General features: G+C 42.3%; 1 protein-coding gene across 2 annotated transcripts in view; it reads right to left on the bottom strand.

The window, feature by feature from the left end:
• The window catches only part of PIWIL2 (piwi like RNA-mediated gene silencing 2), a 131917-nt gene that overhangs the window by 62920 nt on the left and 44284 nt on the right, over positions 1-24713 (bottom strand). For both annotated transcript variants that reach the window (XM_074384044.1, XM_074384045.1), the window contains 5 exons: positions 23570-23758; positions 19838-19939; positions 18733-18849; positions 17567-17655; positions 15644-15749 (listed from right to left, as the gene is read on the bottom strand). In XM_074384044.1, coding sequence (XP_074240145.1) covers positions 15644-15749; positions 17567-17655; positions 18733-18849; positions 19838-19939; positions 23570-23758 — 603 coding nt within the window. The remainder of the gene's footprint in view (positions 1-15643; positions 15750-17566; positions 17656-18732; positions 18850-19837; positions 19940-23569; positions 23759-24713) is intronic.

Here is a 24713-nt window from a genome sequence, read left to right as displayed (position 1 = left end):
GTTAAAGTGAGCCGAGATTGTGCCACTGCACTCCAGGCTGGGCAACAAAGCACGACTCTGTCTCAAAAAAAAACAAAAAAAAAAAACAAAGAGTGCCAAACATGAAATTTACAATATGCTAATAAAGATAATGTGCGGCCTGGATTTTGTTTTCTTTTTGAGAGAAGGTCTCCCTCTGTTGCCCAGGCTAGAGCGCACGGTGCAATCACCACTCACTGCAGCCTTGATCTTCCAGGCTCAAGCAATCATCCTGCCTCAAACTCCCAAGTAGCTGGGACCACAGGTGCATACCACCACACCTCGTTCTTTTTCTATTTTTTGTAGAGATAGGGTTTCAATATGTTGCCCAGGCTGGTCTTGAACTCCTGGCTCAAGTGATCTGCCCACCTTGGTCTCCCAAAGTGTTGGGATTACAGGCGTGAGCCTGTAATGGAACTGCATGTAATTCCATGTCTGGCTGAAATAACATTTTACTTACCAGAAGATTTAGGTTTGTTTCTTCTATGTGCCTGGGGTGTTAGCTTTCTGAGAAGCCTGGGAACACTAGTGCTCTGGATCATCATATCCAGTTGTAGGATTTAAAATACTTCAAAGGTAAGTGGTAGTTTACCGTAAGGGCCTGTATACCTCTCGTTCACCTTTATTGCTAGGGTACAGCCCTTTAGGACCCCAAACCAAAATGATGGAGGCTCTCTAGTATCATTCATTCTCAGTAGGTTCTAGATTCTAATCACTGTCTGCCTAGAAAACTGCTGGACTGTCAAAATCACTCCTCAGAAAATACTTCTTGAATGGCAGAATAAAGACCTCCAAAAATCTATGCCAATAAGAAGTCAATAAGAACACTGGGAAAATGGTCAAAATGAACCCTTTATAACTGGGGAAACTAACCACATGTTTGTAACAATCTAAATAGCATTTATTCAAGAAAAGAGAGAGTCACGGTATATAAAGACATCTCTGTCCAATCATCAGCTGATCACTAAACTAAAGGGAGAGACTTCAGTGACTGAACAGAGTTCACATTACAGAGATTACAGATAAAGGCCAGGAAAATCACTAAACAAACAGTAACAATAACAATCTCTGAGAGTGTAGTTCGGATCTGCAGAGCTGCTGTATTACGTTATTTTAAATTTCCGGGGTTTTTTTGTTTGTTTTTTTGTTTTTGTTTTTGTTTTTTGAGGCGGAGTTTCACTCTTGTTGCCCAGGCTGGAGTGCAATGCTATGATCTTGGCTCACTGCAGCCTCTGCCTCCTGGGTTCAAGCTATTCTCCTGCCTCAGCGTCCTGAGTAGCTGGGATTACAGGTGTCCACCACCACACCTGGCTAATTTTTTTATTTTTAGTAGAGACGGGGTTTCACCATGTTGGCCAGGCTGGTCTCGAACTCCTGACCTCAGGTGATCCATCTGCTTCAGCCTCCCGAAGTGCTGGGATTACCAGCATGAGCCACCGTGCCTGGCTTAAATTTTCTGGTTTTCAACAAAGAATTATGATGCTTGCCAAGAAACAGAAAAGTGGGACACATCTGCATGGGGAAAAAAAGTCAACAGAAACTATCCTGGAGGAAGCCCAGTCATTGGTCCTATAGACACAGTCTTTATATCAACTATTTTAAATACTGTTAAAAGAACTAAAGGAAACCATGTCTTAAGACCTTAAGGAAAGTATGAGAATTTATCTCACCAAATAAAGACTATCAATAGCCGGGCGCGGTGGCTCAAGCCTGTAATCCCAGCACTTTGGGAGGCCGAGGCAGGTGGATCACGAGGTCAAGAGATCGAGACCATCCTGGTCAACATGGTGAAACCCCGTCTCTACTAAAAATACAAAAAATTAGATGGGCATGGTGGCGTGTGCCTGTAATCCCAGCTACTCAGGAGGCTGAGGCAGGAGAATTGCCTGAACCCAGGAGGCGGAGGTTGCGGTGAGCCAAGATCGTGCCATTGCACTCCAGCCTGGGTAACAAGAGCAAAACTCCATCTCCAAAAAAAAAAAAAAAAAGACTATCAATAAAGACAAGAAATTACAAGAAAGAACCAAATAGAAATTCAGGAGTGGGAAAGCATAGTAATTGCAACAAAAAATTCACTGGAGGTGTTTAACAGCAGATTTAAGCAAGGAGAGAAATAATCAGCAAACTAGAAGTGAAGTCACAGTTCAGATTATTCCCAGTATGAGAAAGAAAAAGAAAAAAGAAAGAAAATGAAGATAGCTGCTGAAACCTGGGAGACACCACCAAGCATACCACACCATCAAACAAATATTTGCTGTCTCAAAAGAAGAACAAGAGTAAGGGACAAAAAGAATATCTGAAGAAATATTTAACAGAAAGTCCCCAAATTTGAGGAAAAATATTAACTGACACATCCCCAAAGCCCAAGGAACACCACGCAGGATAAATTCAAAGCTGACCTGCAACATCAGCTATCCCCTGAGTCTCCAACCTATTGGTTCATCCTGCAGATTATGAACTTGCCAGGCTCCATAACTGTGTGAGTCAATTTTTTAAAATAATCCATATACATGCTCACACCCTATCAGTTCAGTTTCTCTGGGGAATGCTAACACAGAATTAGCACCAAGAAAGTAGGAGAGAATAGAACTATACAGAAACAAAGTTTTTATATATTGTTGCTATAGTCTGAATGTGTGTCCCTGCCAAATCTCATACTGAGATATAATTCCCAGTATTGGAGGTGGAGCATGGTGGGAGGTATTTGGCTCATATGGGCAGATCCCTCAGAAATGGCTTAGGCCATTCCCTGGTGATAAGTGAGCTCTTGCTCTGAGTTCACACAAGATTTTGTCATTTAAAATATGTACCACCTCCTCTTCTCTCTCTCTCTCTCACCCTCTCTCACTTCCTCCTGCTTTAAACATACAACGTGCCTGCTTTTGCCTCACCTTCCACCATGACTGTAAGTTTCCTGAGGCCTCCCTAGCAGCTCAGTGGAGGCCAGCATTATGCTTCCTGTAAAGCCTGCAGAACCATGGGCCAATTAAATATCTTTTCTTTATTAATTAACCAGTCTCAGATATCGCTTTATAGTAATGCAAGAATGGCATGACACAACTATTAAAATTAATTTGGTAGGCCAGGCGTAGTGGCTAATGCCTGTAATCCAAGCACTTTGGAGGCCAATGCGGGCAGATCACCTGAGGTTGGGAGTTCAAGACCAGCCTGACCAACATGGTGAAACCCCGCCTTTAAAAATAAAAAAATAAATAAAAAATAAAAAATAAATTTGGTATTAATCTGAACAAGACTGTTAGAAGTTTACATGCAGAAAAATCATCTGGTAAAATTCAACATACTTTCATCATAAAAAATACTCAGCAAATTAGAAGCAGAAGGAAACTTTCTTAACATGATAAAGGAAATTTATTAAAAACTTACAGCTAACATCATACACCATGGTGAAAAACTGAAACCTTTGCCTCTACTATCAGGAAAAATACCAAGACGCCCGATTTTAGCATTGCTATTCAATACCATAATAGAAATCATAGCCATAACAAGGAAGAAAAGAAAATTAAACTAAGAAAATTAAGAAAGAAAAGGAAATAAAAAGAATTTGAATTGAAAAGAAGATTCCATCTCCATATACAAATGACATTATTCTGTATCTAGAAAATCCCAAAGAAGAAGAAGAAAAAAAACTACTAGAGCTCATAACCACATTCAGCAAGGTTACAGGTATATGATCAACAAACAAAAACAGTTGTGTTTCGATACACCAGCAATGAACAATTCAAAAATGAAATTAAAATTATTCCATTTACAATAGCATCCAAAAGAATAAAATATATAGGAATAAACTTAACCAAAGAAGTGAAGGACTTATACATGGAAACTATAAAATGCTGCTCAAAGAAATTAAAAATCTAAATAAATAGAAAGACATCCTGTGTCCATATGCTGAAAGACAGTATTATTAAGATGATAATACTCTGAGAGAGATCCAAGATGGCTGATCACTAGCAGCTCGGGATTGTAGCTCCCAGTGAAAGCAAAGAGAACGAGAGGACGCCACACTTTCAGATGAATTCTTGTTGCTCACGCACCAGGAGATTCCCAGCAGAGGAGCCCCACGGGTCGCCAGCGCGAGTCTTGTGGCCAGCGAGGCAGTTTAGCCGGTGCCTCAGAGCGGCAGTTCTTGGTGCCGAGTCAGAAAAGCACCATCAACCTTAACGCCGCTGTTTTGGCCGGCGCAGTGGGTTGCTCAGATGCCGGTGCTGCAAATCAACAAGCTGGACGTCCACTCAGAAACCCAATTACAAAGACGGTAATTATAAAGACCACAGATGGATAAATCTATAATGAAGGGAAGAAACCAGCTTAAAAAGGCTGAGAATATCCAAAATCAGAATGCCTCTCCCTCTACAGGGGATCACAGTTCCTCATCAGCAATGGAACAAGGCTTGATGGAGAACAAGTGTGTTCCATTAACAGAAGCAGGCTTCAAAAGGTGGACGATAAGAAACTTCTGTGAGTTAAAAGAACTTGTTCTAACCCAATGCAAAGAAACTAAGAACTCTGAAAAAAGGTTTCAAGAAATGTTAACAAGAGTACACAATTTAGAGAGGAATATAAGTGAATTGATGGAGCTGAAAAACACAACACGAGAACTTCGCGAAGTATGCACAAGTTTTAACAGCCAAATTGATCAAGCAGAAGAAAGGATATCAGAGGTCGAAGACCAACTTAATGAAATAAAACAAGACAAGACTAGAGAAAAAAGGATAAAAAGGAACGAGCAAAGTCTCCAAGAAATATGGGACTATGTGAAAAGACCTAATCTATGTCTGATAGATGTACCTGAATGTGATGAAGAGAATGAATCCAAGCTGGAAAATATGCTTCAGGATATTATTCAGGAAAATTTTCCCAACCTAGCAAGGCAGGACAATATTCAAGTCCAGGAAATACAGAGAACACCACAAAGATATTCCTCAAGAAGACCAACCTCAAGGCACATAATTGTCAGATTCTCCAGGGTTGAAATGAAGGAGAAAATACTAAGGGCAGCCAGAGAAAAAGGTCAGGTTATCCACAAAGGGAAGCCTATCAGACTCACAGCAGATCTCTCAGCAGAAGGCCAATATTTAACATCCTTAAAGAAAAGAACTTTCAACCCAGAATTTCATATCCAGCCAAACTAAGCTTCATAAGCGAAGGAAAAATAAAATCTTTTGTGAACAAGCAAGCACTCAGAGATTTCATCACCACCAGGACTGCTTTACAAAAGCTTCTGAAAGAACCACTACACATAGAAAGAAACAACCAGTATCAGCCTTTCTAAAAAATACCAAAAAGTAAAGATCATCAACATAATGAAGAATTTACATCAACTAATGGGCAAAACAGCCAGCTAACATTAAATGGCAGTATTAAACTCACATATATTATTATTAATTCTTTTTTTTTTTTTTTTTTTTTTTTGAGACGGAGTTTCGCTCTTATTACCCAGGCTGGAGTGCAATAGCGTGATCTCGGCTCACCGCAACCTCCGCCTCCTGGGTTCAGGCAATTCTCCTGCCTCAGCCTCCTGAGTAGCTGGGATTACAGGCACGCACCACCATGCCCAGCTAATTTTTTGTATTTTTACTAGAGACGGGGTTTCACCATGTGGACCAGGATGGTCTCGATCTCTTGATCTTGTGATCCGCCCGCCTCGGCCTCCCAAAGTGCTGGGATTACAGGCTTGAGCCACCGTGCCCGACCTCTATTATTATTAATTCTAAATTTAAATTGACTAAATCCCCCAATCCAAAGACACAGACAGGCACATTGGATAAAAAGCCAAAACCCATCGGTATGCTGCATCCAAACACATCTCACATGCAAGGATACACAAAGACTCAAAACAAAGGGATGGAGAAAGATTTACCAACCAAATGGAGAGCAAAAATAAATAAACAAAAAGCAGGAGTTGCAATTTTTGCCTGATAAAATAGTCTTTAAAGCAACAAAGATCGAAAGAAGCAAAGGACATTACTTAATGATAAAAGGATCAATGCAACAAGAAGAGCTAAAGATCCTAAATAGATACGCACCCAATACACGAATACCCAGATATATAAGACTTATAAAGAGACTTAGACTCCCACACAATAATAGTGGGAGACTTGAACATTAATATTAGACAGATCAATGAGACAGAAAATTAACAATGATATCCAGGACTTGAACTCAGATCTGGAACAAGTAAACTTAATTAACATTTATAGAACTCTCCACTTTAAATACACAAAATATACACTCTTATCAGCACATCATACCTACTTACAAGTTTAAAAGAAATATTCGTTGGCTGCTTGTTTGTTATTTTCTTCCCTCATTTTTTTCATGTCTCCATTATTAAGCACAATTATAGGCATACCCATTTTTAAACTGCATTCTAGCCCGGGCAATAAAGCAACACCCCCGTTCTCTCTCCCTCTTCCTCTTCCTCTCCTTTATTCTTTTTATTTTATTTTATTATTCTTTTTTCTTTCTCTTTCTTTCTTTTTTTTATTTCAATCCCTATGAAAGTTTCAATGGGCTTTTTTCTTTTTATGCAGAAATAAAAAAGCCTTCTCTCAAATTCATATACAATTCCAAGGGGGCACTGAATGGCCAAAACAATACTAAAAAAAGAAAAATAAAGTTGGAAGACTCACACTCTCAAATTTCAAAACTTATTATAAAGCAACAATAATCAAAACAGTGTGGTACTGGCATAAAATGAGACACACAGACCAACGGAATAGAATTAAGAGTCCAGAAATAAACCCAAACATCTATGACCAATTGATTTTTGAATAGGGTGCCAAGACTTCTCAATGGGGAAAAGAACTGTCTCTCACAAATGGTGCTATGACAGGTAGATATCCAGATGCAAAAGAATAAAACTGGATCCCACCTTACTTTGCATAACTCAAATCAGTGACTTATATGTAAATGAGTTTAAAAGTATAAAATTGTTAGAAAAAAATATATGGGACAAGCCTTCATGATCTTGGATTTGGCAATGAATTTGTAGACTGAACATCAAAAGCATAAGGAACAAACGATACAAGAGAAAAACTGCATGTTATCGAAATTTAAAATTTTTATGCATGAGAGACCATTATTAAGCAGGTGAAAACATACAGAATGGGGGGAGATATCTGTAATCATACATCAGATAAAGTGTATAGTTTCCAGAATATTTTTAAAACTCCTATAACTCGACAACAAAAAGACAACCCAGTTTTTAAATGGGCAAAGTCTCTGAATGACACAATCCAGTTTCTAAATGGGCAAAGTCTCTGAATGACACAACACAAACAAGCAACAAGCACAAGAAGGATGTTCAACATCACTGGTCATTAAGGAATGCAAGTCAGAACCACAGTGAGATATTTCACAACAGTAATGATTAAAAAAACAAAATAAAACAAAACAGAAAAGGCCAGGTGTGGTGTCTCATGCCTCATGCCTGTAATCCCAGCACTTTGGAAAGCTAAGGTGGGTAGATCACCTGAGGTCAGGAGTTTGAGACCAGCCTGGCCAACATGGTGAAACCCTATCTCTACTAAAAAAAAAAAAAAAAAAAAAAAAAAAAAAGAAAAATTAGGTGCGTATGGTGGTGTGCACATGTAATCTCAGCTGCTTGGGATGCTGAGACAGGAGAATCACTTAAACCCAGGAGGCAAAGGTTACAGTGAACAGAGATTGTGCCACTGCAGGTGACAGAGCAAGACTATCTAAAAAAAAAAAAAAAAAAAAAGAGAAAGAAAGAAAGTTAAAAAGACAGAAAATAGCCATTGTTGGCAATGGTTTGGAGAAACTGAAAAGCTCTACACTGCTGGTAGGAATATAAAATGATGACTGACCACTGTGCAAAACAGCTTGGTGGTTCCTCTAGAAGTTAAACATAGAACTACCACATGACCCAGCAATTGCACTCCTAGGTATACATCCAAAAAGAAATGAAAATGGGAACTTAAACAAATACTTGTTCAGGAATGTTTATAGCAGCATTATTCACAATAGTAAAAATGTGGGAACAGCCCAAATGTTTATCAATAGGTGAACAGATAAATTGTGGAATAAATACAACGGAATATTATACAGACATGAAAAGGAAAAAAGTGTTAATATATGCTACAGTATAGATGAACCTTGAAAACATGCTCAGCGAAGTAAGCTAAACACAAAAGATCACACATTTTTAAATTACAATATAGGTAAAATAGGCAAATCAACAGAGATGGAAAGCAAATCAGATGTTACCAGAAATTAGGAGGTGTGAATAAGGAATGATTATTTAATGGGCATGGGGTGTTTTCATCAGGTGATGAAACTGTTTTTAAACTACAGATCTTCTTAGCTCAGCCCCCCAAGTACCTGGGACTACAGGCATGCACCACCACGCCCAGCTGATTTTTCTATTTTTTTTGTACAGACGGGGGTTTCACCATGTTGCCCAGGCTGGTCTCAAACTCCAGGGCTCAAGCAATCCACCTGCCTCCGGCTCCCAGATTGCTGGAATTACAGGCATGAGTCACTGCAACTCACCTATTTCACCTCAAATTTTTGTTGTTGTTTTTTTTTTGAGATGGAGTTTCGCTCTTGTTACCCAGGCTGGAGTGCGATGGCGCGATCTTGGCTCACCGCAACCTTCACCTCCTGGGTTCAGGCAATTCTCCTGCCTCAGCTTCCTGACTAGCTGGGATTACAGGCACGCGCCACCATGCCCAGCTAATTTTTTGTATTTTTAGTAGAGACGGGGTTTCACCATGTTGACCAGGATGGTCTCGATCTCTCGACCTCGTGATCCACCCGCCTCGGCCTCCCAAAGTGCTGGGATTACAGGCTTGAGCCACCGCACCCGGCCGACCTCAATTTTTTTTTTAAAGCAAGCAAGCAGGACATGTTGATGTCCAATAGTAAAACCTTCCAGGATGGGAAGGCAAGTGAAACCCTGGGAGTAGATACCCTAGCATGCTTGCTTGAGGGGGTCCATCTGGCTCCATGAAATGAGTAGACTCTGGAGAGCTGCAGCAGTGTGGAGATCGGCTGAATCTATTTAACATGTTCCTCTTGAACCCTGTGAAGCACCCTCGACAAGAACTGTTCTGTCTGTGAACAAGAGAGTGCAGATGGCTATGGGGCAGATTCCCCAGCAGGAAGGCTCTGCACTTGGCTGGCAAGTTGGACCTACTCTGGTAGCCCCAGGAAGCTGTGACAGTGCCTGACATGAGCAGACACTTATTATAGACTGGGTTTTGCATACTTGCTGGTAGATGCAAATGCCCAAAATAATATGAAAGGACTAAAACAAGGTTGGATGCAGTGACTCACACCTATAATCCCAGCACTTCGGGAGGTGTGCAGATCACTTGAGGCAGTGAGTGGAGATCACTTCACTGCACTCCAGCCTGGGCAACAGAATGAAACTCTGTCTCAAAAAAAAAAAAAAAAATGCTAAATCAAAAGATAACGAATCAATTTGGACCATGGAGTCACATTTCTTTAAACCAAAGAACACACTTTCATCCTCATAGTAACGGTTTGATAGAGAATTAGAATGGTTGATTGAAACATCTGTCGTCCTAAGTGGAAGAAAGAAAAACCCGAAGGGTGGGCTTACACACTTTCATGAGTATGTGCTCACACTCAACAGGGCCAGGGCCTAGGAAATGACTCCACTAGGAAGATTTCTCCCATTTTTCTGTCGATTCAAGGGAAGGGAAGAGGAGTGGGCAGGATGCTGGTGTGACTTTACAATTCTTCTCTGGGGGCAGGAGGTGGTACAACTATACTTTTTTCTTTTTCCCCCACATAACCTCCAGAGTCTTTTTTTCCTACCTAATGTAGTACTCCAGGGACCAGGGCTACACTGCAGATGCCAGAAGCTTCGATGATCTCTGTATTAGTCAGCTAGGGCTGCATAGAAACAAGCTGTCTTGCCAGGCAGGGTGACTCATGCCTGTACTCCCAGCACTTTGGGAAGCCGAGGCAGGGGGATCACCTAAGGTCGGGAGTTCAAGACCAGCCTGACCAACATGGAGACCCATCTTTACTAAAAATACAAAATTAGCCGGGCGTGGTGGCAGGTGCCTGTAATCCCAGCTACTCAGGAGGCTGAGGCAGGAGAATTGCTTGAACCTGGGAGGTGGAGGTTGCAGTGAGCCGAGGTCATGCCATTGTACTCCAGCCTGAGCAACAAGAACAAAACTCCATCTCAAAAGACAACAAACAAAAAAAACGAAACAAGCTGGTTAAAGCTACAGAAACTTAATGTCTCATGCTTCTGGAGATTAGATGTTCAAAACCAAGGGGTTTACAGTCCTTCTGAGGGCTGTAAGGAAAATAATCTGTTCATGTCTCTCTCCTAGCTTCTGGGAGTCTCGGGTGTTCCTTAGGTTACAGATGTACAGATCGTGTTCTTGTGTCTTCAGATTATCTTCCCTCTATGTATGTCTGTCTCTGTGTCCAAATTTCTTCTCTTCAAAAAAACATAGTCATATTGGAGCAGGGCCTATTCTAACGACCTCATTTTAATTCAATCATATGTGAAGACTTTATTTTCAATTAAGGTTACATTCACAGGTACTGGGGATTAGGACTTCATCTTCTTGGGAACACAATTAAACCCATAATAAGCTCTACGCAAGAAACTAACTACATTTTTTTTTTTTTTTGAGACGGAGTTTCGCTCTTGCTACCCAGGCTGGAGTGCAATGACGCGATCTCGGCTCACTGCAACCTCCGCCCCCTGGGTTCAGGCAATTCTCCTGCCTCAGCCTCCTGAGTAGCTGGGATTACAGGCACGTGCCACCATGCCCAGCTAATTTTTTGTATTTTTAGTAGAGACGGAGTTTCACCATGTTGACCAGGATGGTCTCGATCTCTTGACCTCGTGATCCACCTGCCTCGGCCTCCCAAAGTGCTGGGATTACAGGCTTGAGCCACCGCGCCCAGCTAACTACACTTTTAAACCTTCACGTTAGCGTGCCTAATGGCCTGATGGGGATGGAATGTACCTTCATTCTATCTGGCAAAACTGGAGCTCACAGGGAATGCAGTTATATTGGCTAGTAGTAGAGAAAGCCCATTAGTTCTGCACCTGTGTAACACTTCCCTATACGAATGAGAGGGGACTGAGTGGGAGACGTTTGCTAGGTTAGCATTGCTGCCAGAAGTCTAGATCAGCACAGTGGCCAAACGTAATGTACCTTCCGAAAGTGGATAGATAGGGATATAAATGTAAAGAAGGAAGAATGACATTTGAGGATTAGGGAAAAGAACAAATGATTATGAAGTGAGCAAAATCCAATATTTCCTTTTTGTTGTTGTTGTTGCCCAGACTAGAGTACAGTGGTGCGATATGGCACTACAACCTCCACCTCCTGGGTTCAAGTGATTCTCCCGCCTCAGCCTCCTGAGTCACTGGGATTACAGGTGCCTGCCACCCGCCCAGCTAGTTTTTGTATTTTTAGTAGAGATGGGGTTTCACTATATTGGTCAGGCTGGTCTCGTACTCCTGACATGAAGCCATCTACCCACCTCGGCCTCCCAAAGCGCTGGGATTACAGGCGCGAGCCACTGAGCTGAGCCCAAACTCCAATATTCTACTGGTGCCTTGGGAGAGGCTTAGAGCAAGTTGTGATATCGTCTGCTAGCTCAACTAAACAGGACACCTAAAGGGGTAAAGCCATGTTGCTGAGAAAATTCCTGCTTTTGAAACCTGACAATGTGGAATGGAAGCCTGCAAACCTAAGCGGCACATATCTGGGAGACACTTTAGTCATGCACTATAATGATAAACTGGACTAATTATTTATGACTGAGTAGGACTCTAGGAACATGACAGTATCTTTTGACTCTTACATTTTAGGTTATATATACTATCATACTGTGAGATGAAATAACACTAATATTGTTGGGAAATTTCAATTAACTCATTGTAAAGAAGTCTTATGAAGACGCTGATATTGATAATCAATTTTATTGGAAAATTGGTTAAAGACACTCCACGATGTAATACCAATAAAAAAATGACTGGCCTGAGGAAGATGTCTGACTCTGGAGATATGGGAGTAATCACAACCTGAGATGCTTCTAAGAAAACAGTATTTGGCCAGGCACAGTGGCTAATATCTGTAATCATAGCACTTTGGGAGGCCAAGGCTGGTGGATCACTTAAGGTCAGGAGTTCGAGACAAGCCTGGCAAACATGGTGAAACCTTTTCTCTACTAAAAATACAAAACTGAGCTGGGTGTGGTGGTTCATTCCTGTACAGGACAGGACAGGACAGGAAAGGGTATTCGGCTGAACACAGGTGCTCACACCTGTAATCCCAGCACTCTGGGAGGCCGAGGTGGGCGGATGGCTTGAGGCCAGGAATTGGACATTAGCCTGAGTTTGAGACCAGCCTGAGCAACATGGCAATACTCTGTCTCTACAAAAAATACAAAAATCAGCTGGGTGTGGTGGTACACGCCTGCAGTCCCAGCTACTTGGGAGGCTAAGGTGGGAGGATCCCTCAAGCCCAGGAGGTTGAGGCTGCAGTGACCCAAGACTGCAACTCTGCACTCCAGCCTAGGCAACAGAGTGACCCTGTCTCAAAAAAACAGGGTGTATTCATCAAGGAAAAGCCTGGTTACAGAAAAAGGAGAAGAGAAAAATAACTGTTCAAGGAAAAGGATAGGAATATTTAGAAATATCTTTTTTTTTTTTTTTGAGACGGAGTTTTTTGCTCTTGTTACCCAGGCTGGAGTGCAATGGCACGATCTTGGCTCACCGCAACCTCCACCTCCTGGGTTCAGGCAATTCTCCTGCCTCAGCCTCCTGAGTAGCTGGGATTACAGGCAAGCGCCACCATGCCCAGCTAGTTTTTTGTATTTTTAGTAGAGACGGGGTTTCACCATGTTGACCAGGATGGTCTCGATCTCTCGACTTCGTGATCCACCCGCCTCGGCCTCCCAAAGTGCTGGGATTACAGGCTTGAGCCACCGCGCCCGGCTAGAAATATCTTATTATTGAACGTTAAGTGCAGAGGACAAGTAAGAGATTTAGAATGAAGAAAATGGGCTTTGGACTAGCAAGCCCCGATGCAAAATAGGGCTGAAAATGTATAAGAAGGCAACTATTTGGAAGTGTTGGAACTTCCAGTGGTCACTGTCATTCCTAGGGGAAGATTAATAAAACTGGAGAGTCCAGAGGTAGTCAGAATCTTAGAACCCAAAAGCAAATTTGTTGGGGCTACAGAGGAGTCAGGATAAGCTCTGGGAGAGGCATATCAAAATATCTTATTTGTTTTAGAGGCAGATTCTGTCAACTGGGCTGGCATGATCATAGCTCACTGGAGCAGTGGACTCCTGGGCTTCGGGGATCCTTCCACTTCAGCCTCCTGAAGAACTGGGACTATGGGTGCATGCCACCAAACCTGACTTTTTTCAATTTTTTGTAGAGATGGAGTCTTCACTTTGCAAAAGAGTTTAAATACAAAGATTCCTTTCACTAGGTACAGAACTGGGGAAATGGCAAAAGCTGGCATAGGATTAAGCCGATAATGAGGACCTGAATCAAATGAAACCTTTGGTCAGGCATAGCGGCTCATGCCTGTAAATCCCAGCGCTTTGGGAGGCTGAGGTGGGAGGATCACGTTAGCCCAGGAGTTCAAGACCAGCCTGGGCAAAATCGCAAGACCTCATTTCTACTAAAAATTTTTAACAATGGGCCGGGCGCGGAGGCTCAAACCTGTAATCCCAGCACTTTGGGAGGTCGAGGCGGGTGAATCACAAGGTCAAGAGATCGAGACCATCCTGGTCAACATGGTGAAACCCCGTCTCTACTAAAAATACAAAAAAAGTTAGCTGGGCATGGGGGGCATGCCTGTAATCCCAGCTACTCAGGAGGCTGAGGCAGGAGAATTGCCTGAGCCCAGGAGGCGGAGGTTGCGGTGAGCCGAGATTGCACCATTGCACTCCAGCCTGGGTAACAAGAGCGAAACTCCGTCTCAAACAAACAAACAAACAAACAAACAAAAAAAAAAATTAACAATTAGCCAGGCATGGTGGCAAATACCTGCAGCCCCTGCTACTCTGGAGGGTGAGGCAGAGCAAGACCCTGTCTCAAAAAAAAATAGAAAGAACCCTTTTGATTCAGAGAACATTTATATTTGGATGAGCCAGTTTTACTCTAGATTTAACATCAACAGATTCCTGACTGTGAACATCAAACTTGCTCATTTTATTCCACCAAGCTGCAGGGTAATTTGTTGCATAGCCATCCATAACCAGTGTTCAAGTACAGTGAGATGAATAAGGATACAAATAACAAATATAAGGCAGGATGTGATATCACTGAACAGATTATCAACGAAGGGCCTTGGGAGAGGAACATAAAGAATTCTAGCTTAGGGATGGAGCACTGAGAAATGGGAAAGGCTTCATACCTAGGTCTTAGAAGACAGATCAAACTTTTAAGGAAAACAATTACAACAACAACAGAAAGGAAAGACTGGTTGAACATCCTAACTCAGTAGCCTAACATATGGACCTTGCTGGAGATAGGCTTTAAAACACACACACACACACACACACACACACACACACACACACAGACACACAACCTCTAATAACTGAACAGTATTAAACTATTTGCAGGACACTGTAGGAAACATTATTCTATACGGAGACAAGGCGGAGCCCTAGAGACCAACTTCAATCATAAAAGATTATTAAATTTCTTGCTGTTTAACCTCTATGCAAAGGTTAGGGTCTAACCCTGACCTTAAGAAACGAAAGGCACTTATCAGTGCTTCCTTTGATGTACTGGCCAAGGCAGAAATCAGTACCTTGCTTGCTCACTGTTCCAGCCCCAGTATCAGCTTAATTACAGCAATCCTTCACAGTTAGCATTCTTTAGAGTTCGAGGGGTGATTTATAAGGAGGCATTTGTCTTGAACCAAAATGAAAAGAGCCAGCACCTAGTAAGTCATAAAAAGCTGAGTACACTCATAAGCTGCTTTAATTGCTGAAATTTACCCCCAACTTCCCTGATAAGGACATGAAGATTATGTCTAGAGGCATCAGGCTGACAACCTGGGAAATAATTATTACTTACTAAACCAAATGAAAGCATTTAGCTCCTTAGCTCTTTGAGCTGATCTGTACAAGCAGAAGCCTGAGAGGAGGAGCTCTGAGCTGCCTGCTCAGCAGCAGCTGCTTAGAAGACTCACCTTTGATTTGAGATCCCTCTCCCACATCAGACTTCCTGTTCAAGCGTTCACGTAGATAGCCCTCAAAAACTCAGAAACTTTGCTGGGCACAGTGGCTCACGTCTGTAATCCCAGCACTTTGGGAGGCCCAGGCAGGCAGATCACCTGAAGTTAGGAGTTTGAAACCAGCCTGGCCAACATGGCGAAACCCTGTCTGTACTAAAAATACAGATATTAGCTGGGCATGCTGGCGTGTGCCTTTAATCCCAGGTAGTTGGGAGGCTGAGGCAGGACAATCACTTGAACCCAGGAGGCAGAAGTTGCAGTGAGCTAAGATCACGTCACTGCACTCCATCTCAAAAAAAAAAAAAAAAAAAAAAAAAAAGAAAGAAAAGAAAACACAAAAAACCCAGAAACTTGAGAATTTCTGTTCTCCTCACCTCATAAAACTTTTTTAAGGAGCCCACGAGGCACAGCTTCAGGCTGTCCACAATCTCCTGATGCGGCATCTGGAACACCACCCGGGAGTACCATTTTGTGAGGGTGCTAGTGTCGGGGTGAGTAGAGAAACAGAGAGAGGAAGATGAACAAATGCTCGAAGAAGATGGCCTATGGCTTGTGTCAGTAACACAGGTTTTTCTATGAATCAATCCAACAACTACCTAGGAAATGCATTTCTGTTATATGTAAGAACAAGTAGTGATGTGGGGAAAAGATATATTTAAGCCGGCCGGGTGCGGTGGCTCACACCTGTAATCCCAGCACTTTGGGAGGCCGAGGTGGGGGGATCACGAGGTCAAGAGATCGAGACCATCCTGGTCAACATGGTGAAATCCCGTCTCTACTAAAATATCCAAAAAAAATTAGCTGGGCATGGTGGCGTGTGCCTGTAATCCCAGCTACTCAGGAGGCTGAGGCAGGAGAATTGCCTGAACCCAGGAGGCAGAGGTTGCGGTGAGCCGAGATCGTGCCATTGCACTCCAGCCTGGGTAACAAGAGCGAAACTCCGTCTCAAAAAAAAAAAAAAAAAAAAAAAAGATATATTTAAGCCATATGCAGACATATGCAGAACATAAAAATGTGTAATTGTGGATATTTGCTACAAAACTCCTCCAACAGAAGAAAATTAACAACCTAGATATCTACCGAGAGGATTAGTTAAATAATGATACACAGAATAAATTCTGTGTACCAGTTGAGTTGGTTGAGATTTATTTGTAATCATACGGGAAAATGTACAGTTGAAGTACATATTAAGCTGAGGAATAGTATGCCTAGCAATATCCCATTTATGTGAATATATATGTATGTGTATATATCAGAGATATATATCACATGTATGTGTTAACATATGCATAAAAGAATCTGAAAGTGTATATATATCTCAAACCTTAGGCAGTCATTAATATGAATAAAAGCTGGACCATAAGGAATTCTCACTTTCTAAATTTCTGCAGGTATCTGGAATGAGCATGCTTTATTTTTATAATTGGAACAAACAATTAAAAAAAAACCCTCATTTCTGGGGGAAAAAGCCAACAACAAAGCAGCACAGCCCCATCCTTGGAGAAGGCTGCACTGCAGCTGGGAAGCATATTGACACCGATGTCAAGTTTGTTCACTAAGCTGCATAGCCAGGTGTGGTGGCTGATGCCTGTAATCCTAACACTTTGAGAGACTGAGGCAGGTGGATCACTTGAGCCCTGGAGTTTGAGACCAGCCTGGGCAATATGGCGAAACCCTGAATCTACAAAAAAATACAGAAATTAGTTGGGTATGGTGGTGCATGCCTATGGTCTCAGCTACTCGGGAGGCTGAGGTGGAAGGATCACTAAAATCGGGGAGATTGAGGCTGCAGTGAGCTGTGATCACATCACTGCACTCCAGCCTGCATGACAGAGTAAAACCAGTCTCAAAACTAAAAAAGCTGCATAAACAAATTTCACAGCTGAGCACGGTGGCTCATGCCTGCAATCCCAGCACTTTGGGACGCCAAGGTGGGTGGATCACCTGAGGTCAGGAGTTCAAGACCAGCCTGGCCAACATGACTGAACCCTGTCTCTATTAAAAATACAAAAATTAGCCAGGCATGGTGGTGCACACCTGTAATACCAGCTACTCAGGAGGCTGAGACAGCAGAATCACAGCCTCCAGAAGGCGGAGGCTGCAGTGGGCTGAGATGGCACCACTGCACTAAAGCCTGGGTGACAGAGGGAGACTCCATTTCAAAAAGAAAAAAATTTCACAAGAAGATAGAGGAAGGAATTTTGAAATCTTTATACTATAATACATCATGCTAAAAAAAATTGCTAGATTTATAAAATTAGGCCCCCAAACAAGATGGCACTGTGAGCAGTACTTACAGATTGATGCTTGCCACGAAGCCAACCACGGAGCGCATGCCTTTGCTGGGGTCATGGTACACATCCATCCCGATCACCATTAACTGTTTCTAGGTTAGAAAACAAAAACAAAAACCAAACCCCAGACCCAAGCAATGTATTGCTCCATTTATAACTACTGTCTGAATTCCAAAGCAACCTCCCCTTAATGTGTATATATGAAAGTAAGTTCTGAGAAAGAAAAAGAAAGACAACAATCACACTGACATTTTTTCAACACAGAGATCTAGACCAGGGATCAGCAATGGACTAAAGGGTAAGTATCGTAGGTTTTGTGAGCCTTACGGTTTCTATAGGAACCAGAAGTTGAGTTCCAAATCTGAAAAGCTACACAACCTGAAACCTTTTGCACACCGACATGACACTCAAAGAGTTTCAGATTTTGGAGTGTTTTAGACTGCAGATTTTTCTTTTTCTTTTTTTTTTTTAGACTCCATGCCAGGCTGGAGTCAATGGCATGATCTCAGCTCACCATCTGCCTCCCAGGTTAAAGCAATTCTCCTGCCTCAGCCTCCTGAGTAGCTGGGATTACAGGCATGTGCAACCATTCCCGGCTAATTTTGTATTTTTAGTAGAAACAGGGTTTCACCACGTTGGTCAGGCTGGTCTTGAACTCCTGACCTCAGGTAATCTGCCTGCCTTGGCCTCCCAAAGTGCTGTGATTACAGGCGTGAGCTACTGCACCTGGCCCAGAGTGCAGGTTTTTGAATGCGGGATGCAAGCAAATGTCCCCAGGCTCTCAAAAATCTAAAATCCAAAATGCTTCTGGTCCCAGCCATTTCAGAAAAAGCATGCTTAACATTTATTCAATTCTATCTGCTTAACACAAAAGCAGTCATGGACAGTATAAAAAGAGTATGGCTGTATTTCAGTGAAATTTTATGTAAGACACTGAAAATTAGCTCCACATAATTTTCATGTGTCATAGAATAATCATCTTAATTGTTTTCGCCATTTAAAAACAAAAAATATTCTTAGCTAATGGGCTGAAGAGATAGCGAGTCATTTAGACTACTGACTAAGTATTGTGAAGAGGAAGCATAACGAATGAGGAAAACAGGACAACAGCTTGGAGGATTCTCTGGAGAGACAAACTGAACAAAGACATACATTTCAGCATCACTCACCAGAGGAATATCCACTCCCCAGAGCTCACCACCCAATTTACAGTTAATCTGAAGTAAAATTTTCTGGGCCACACTCCGAAGCCTAGTGGGCTGACCAATGGTTCGAACATTGATAACCTATAATGAAGGGAACAAAAGGTGTGGGGAGAAGCAGGTCACTATCAACCTTTCAGAAAATCTGAACTCTAATTTAGTAAACACTACATTTGTTTAAGAAACTCAAGTTACCAGATAACGTATTTTGCATTAACAGTTCTAACTCCAGGGTTTCTAGGCATACATGCACATGGGCAAAATACCACATACACACACACTCACTCTCTCTCTCTCTCTCTCTCTCTTCTAGGCATGCATGCACAAGCACAAAATACCCCCCGCCCCGCCCCCCTCCACACACCACAAACCCAAAACAAAATAGAACCAACAAATGAAAACCTTCAAAAGGGCCGGGTGTGGTGGCTCAAGCCTGTAATACCAGCACTTTGGGAGGCCGAGGCGGGTGGATCACGAGGTCAAGAGATCGAGACCATCCTGGTCAACATGGTGAAACCCCGTCTCTACTCAAAATACAAAAAAAAAAATTAGCTGGGCATGGTGGCGCGTGCCTGTAATCCCAGCTACTCAGGAGGCTGAGGCAGGAGAATTGCTTGAACCCAGGAGGTGGAGGTTGCGGTGAGCCGAGATCACGCCATTGCACTCCAGCCTGGGTAACAAGAGTGAAACTCCGTCTCAAAAAAAAAAAAAAAAAAAAAAAACCTTCAAAAGGATCTCATGCAGAGTGAATGTTTTAACTCCCATAGGAAAAACAGCTTTCACCTTTCAGAACGAAGCCTTAACTCACTCTCAAAACTTAGTCATATGAAACCACCTGGTGACTCAACCTCAGAACAAGTGAAATTCCTCATTCAGAAGCACGAAGGCAGCTTAAGAAGAGCAATGTTTTCTTTTCCAGGTTGCTCTAATCAGGAGAAACTTTCACCAGAAGGCTCTGCACATACTGGCTTCTAACAACTACTTTAGTCTTAGTGAACATACATCTCTGTTTTCCAAGCCTCAAGGGAGGTGAGAGATGCCATTTGTGCCTCCTGCCCCAACACCCACTCACCTGGGAGGGCACTGGAGACTGCACACAGCACAGCTTCTTGATGGCCCCATAGAGCTCATCACGTGTGCCCATGATGATGCAAACAACCATCTGTATCTTCCCCTTGAGGAGATAAAGTATATATAAGTCAGGCTTTGGAACTCTCTACAGATTTTTACTAGACACTAGTTGGCAGTATTCTGAGTATGCAAAGCCAAAGCCACAGGAACTTTAAGGAAGACAGGGAACTGAAATAAAGAGGGTGGATATTCCAACTAGAACAAGGTCCTTGGAGCTGAATTAGCAGTTCTTTGGCTCAGGGCTGTTCTGTATAGATAGGTAATATATTACTATTAATTACCCATTGCTGTCCCTGATTACCAAAAGATTTATCTATTAGGAGACTCAGATGCCTGGAAAAGGAACAGGTTTGAATGCATGCAAGGTTAACATTACTTGCTGCTTCCACTTCCATATAATTTTTTTTCTTACTATCTCTTTAATTTACTAAGCAACTTATTATACTCATACCACAGAACTTTAACCAAGGAAACAGGAATGCAATACTACAAGAAAGCATTCAGAGCTAAATGGAAACTGGAATGAAGCTATTGCCAAATCCATAAGCAGCCACTCCTAACTCTCTGGTGAAGAGACGGAATGATGTTGCCAGCAGCCCAGCACATGTCAGTATCATCTATCCCTCACTGCTTAAGGGATCCAATATTGAAAAAAGCGGACCTTTCAAAGTCTTAATAAAGAAAAGCAGCATTCAAGTGAAAGAAGGCTGCCAACGCTTTATGCCAGAAACTGCTACAAATGGTAAATCAGCGGTACTCTGCTCCAGATCAAATTGGTGTGATGTTAAGACTGTTCAGAGGACACATTCAGCAATGACACCAAAGCATTTCCAAAGATATGAGAACAGAGCTGTGTACTGGGAGTCTATGGACTGAACACAGCAAACAGGTGCATTTTTTCAGGCCCTACAATGACTTACAAGTGTGTATGTTTGTTTAAATTAACATTTAAACACAGGAAGACATATACATATGCAATCCCAGGTTTCTGGCTTCTATCAACAAACAAGCACATTAAGAATCATTTTGGGCCGGGCGCGGTGGCTCAAGCCTGTAATCCCAGCACTTTGGGAGGCCCAGGCGGGTGGATCACGAGGTGGAGAGATCGAGACCATCCTGGTCAACATGGTGAAACCCCGTCTCTACTAAAAATACAAAAAACTAGCTGGGCGTGGTGGCGCGTGCCTGTAATCCCAGCTACTTAGGAGGCTGAAGCAGGAGAATTGCCTGAGCCCAGGAGGTGGAGATTGCGGTGAGCCAACATCGCGCCATTGCACTCCAGCCTGGGTAACAAGAGCGAAACTCCGTCTCAAAAAAAAAAAAAAAAAGAATCATTTTGGCGCCGGGCGCGGTGGCTCAAGCCTGTAATCCCAGCACTTTGGGAGGCCGAGGCGGGTGGATCACGAGGTCGAGAGATCGAGACCATCCTGGTCAACATGGTGAAACCCTGTCTCTACTAAAAATACAAAAAATTAGCTGAGCATGGTGGCGCGTGCCTGTAATCCTAGCTACTCAGGAGGCTGAGGCAGGAGAATTGCCTGAACCCAGGAGATGGAGGTTGCGGTGAGCTGAGATTGTGCCACTGCACTCCAGCCTGGGTAACAAGAGTGAAACTCCGTCTCAAAAAAAAAAAGAAAAAAGAATCATTTTGGCAATCCTGAGTTCATACCTCCAATAACAGGGGCTACCCTCTTTAGTTCATTATGCTCCCCTCCCAGCCCAGTTCACTCATTTATACTCCTTATCAGGCCTCTGGAGACGTATGAGTTTGTGATCCCTCATACAATGATAACAGAATGCCTTAAAGATGAAGAGACGGAGAGCAAGGCCACTATGAGATAAGGTGGTAAATGTTATGAATGAAATTCACATCTATGCCACATGAAAACTATTGGTTGTACCCTCTCAAAAAGGCAACACAAGAAATTGTGAAATGAGGGAGTTGATGTACTGGGCTCAGTTATTCTTCTGAAAGCAGAGCAGAACTTATCTACCATCAAATCTGAGGGAGGCCATGGTCGAGTATGCCAGGCATGGGAGATCAGGATGGAATTATGAAGAGAAGGCACAGGCTGGACGCAGTGGCTCACTCCCTGCACTTTGGGAGGTGGCAAGACTGATTGAGGCTGGGAGTTTGAGAGCAGCCTGCGCAACATAGGGAGATGTCATCTCTACAAAAAAATTTTTAATTAGCCAGGAGTGGTGGTGCATGTACATAGTTTCAGCTACTCAGGAGGCTAAGGCAGGAGGATCCCTTGAGTCCTCAAGTTTGAGGTTACAGTCAGCTATGATCATGCCACTGTACTTCAGCCTGGGCAACAGCAAGATCTTGTGTCTAAAAAGAGAAAGAAACACATCAAAGAGGGAACACAAATGTGCTATTGTGAATTATATACCAAGAGTGCTGGATCAAAAAGAGAACGCTGCTGGGCATGGTGGCTCACACCTATAATCTCACTGTTTTGGGAGGTTGAGGTAGCAGGATCACTCGAGGCTAGAAGTTTGAGACCAGCCTGGGCAACCACAGTGAAACCCTGTCTCTATAAACAAATTTTTTTTGTTAATTAGCCAGGTGTAATGGCCCATGCCTGTAGTTCCAACTCCTTGGGAGGCTGAAGCAGAGAGACTGCTTGAACCCAGGAGTCTGAGGCAACAGTGAGCTAAGATCACACAAGTGCACTCCAGCGTGGGTGACCAAGTGAAATCCTATCTGTTTTTTTTTTTTTTGTTTTTGTTTTTTTTTTTTGAGAAAAGGTCTCTTATTTGTTACCCAGGCTAAGCAAAGTGGCATGATCCTAGCTCACTGCAGCCTCAATCTCCCCAGGCTCAGGTGATTCTCCCACCTTAGCCTCCTGAGTAGCTGGTACTACACGTACATGCCACCACACCCAACTAATTTTTGGATTTTCTGTAGAGACAGGGTTTCGCCATGTTGCCCAGGCAGGTCTCAAATTCCTGGACTCAAGCAACCTGCCTGCCTCAGCATTCCCAAGTACTGGAATTATAGGAGTGAGCCACTGTGTTCCCAGCTGACTCTCTCTCTTAAAAATAAAAATAAAAATAAAAATAAAGAACTATGTGATGCCAAGACGATTGAATTCTGGGATTGATCTCACCAGAACAATTTACCAGAATCTTCAATTCAAGGGCTAATTACTTCCAAAAGTCTTCCCCTTGCTTTTTTCTCTCCCTAATAGTCTTGCTCTATTTTATTTAGAAACAGGTAAGAACTAAAAGGCCTGAATAACTAAGTTGTGAGTGCTATGACCTGGCCAGCTCTAGCGTTCCTGATGAGTCATCAGGACCCTATCAGTGGGCCATCTGCCAAGTTGATCACCAGAGTAATTTTAATCTTGAACTCAGGCTGGTCTGAGGCAGCTCCGTAGTGAATCACGCAAGATGGCACCTGACTTTCTCAGCACAACATGTTCTACAGATAATGAACATAAGTAAAGTCAGGTATTCTCTCAGCCAGCTACGTGAGAACAGGAAGACTAGAGTAAGTGAGGGTGCCAACATAGAGTGCCAAAATTAACCAAAGGGCATAAAGTCAGTATTTCATGTGCATATGGGTAAATTATCAACAGCAGACAATAACCATGATAAGTTAAAATTCAGTATTTAAGTATTTTTAAATGGACATCCTATACATTTTTTAGAATTACATTTTTACCTCAGCTCCTAACATGGATTGAATGGTTCTGACATAGGTCTCTGTTCGGTCGTCCTTTAACTCAACCCAGGCCGGTGGGCTCATCCGCATGCCAATGGGGCCAGCGATCTTCTCCAACATGTTGACCAGTTCTCGAGCCTGATCCATTGCTCTCTTTGGGTAAAAAAGTGCCCAGAAATGCATGGGGATCTAGGAAAAACCACAAGCTACTTTTAGTACTTCTCACAATTTAAACACCCCAAACTCACTTTGAAGATTTCATTCTAGAGAATCAATTACTTTTCACTCCCATTGCTTGAATCCTGTCTTACCAAACTCCTAGTATTAACATGAACATACATGATAAGGAAACCGTGGGGCAGTCTCACAGTGAAATGTAATACAGTAATGAGAATGATAGAGCAGCAACAACACCTAACAACAGGATGAAACTCACCAACACAAAGTTAAGAAAAGAAGCCAGACATAGAAGAATATATAATCTATGAATCCATGTATATATAAAGTACACGTATATATAAATTGTTGAAACAAGTCTGTGCTGTGAGAATGTCAGGATGGTGGTTACACTGGATGTATGAGGGGTAAAGACGAAGCAGTAACTGGGAGAGTGGAGGGGGCTTCTGGAGGGCTGGTTAAGTTCTGCTTCTTAACCCTTGGTGTTGACTATACAGGTCTATTTAATTTAAAAAAACTCATCAAGTTATATATTAATAGGTGTGCTTTTTATTTATATTTCAATAGAACATTTACAAACATGTATTTTATATATCTGTTTATATATATCTGGCCATGAAGTCCACATTGGTTAAAACAGAAAATTAATTATATACCATTTTATACTTTGATACAAATAGCTAGTGTTTTAGTCCCCTAGGTGGGGTACTGTTTTAATCTAATGTAACTTCTTTCATGGATAAAAACGCCCTCTAGATACTCCCAGGAAAAAGAGGGGGAAAGGAGAAAGAAAGAAGAGAGAGTGGGGTAACAGGTTGGCACTACGTGAATTACCATAGCAATTTACTTCCTTTTGGTAAGTCGGTGGTCAAGCAAAGGGCTTACTTCTAACAACACATCAACTGCTCTGTCTGAAGGATCCCTATTTAGTAAGCAATTCAGAATGGGAATTCAATGGGTACTTTCT

The sequence above is a fragment of the Saimiri boliviensis genome, chromosome 13, assembly GCF_048565385.1.
Source record: "Saimiri boliviensis isolate mSaiBol1 chromosome 13, mSaiBol1.pri, whole genome shotgun sequence".
Classification (NCBI taxonomy): Eukaryota; Metazoa; Chordata; class Mammalia; order Primates; family Cebidae; genus Saimiri; species Saimiri boliviensis.
Note: the sequence above shows the minus strand (reverse complement) of the source record. Positions and strands in the feature narration are given on the sequence as shown.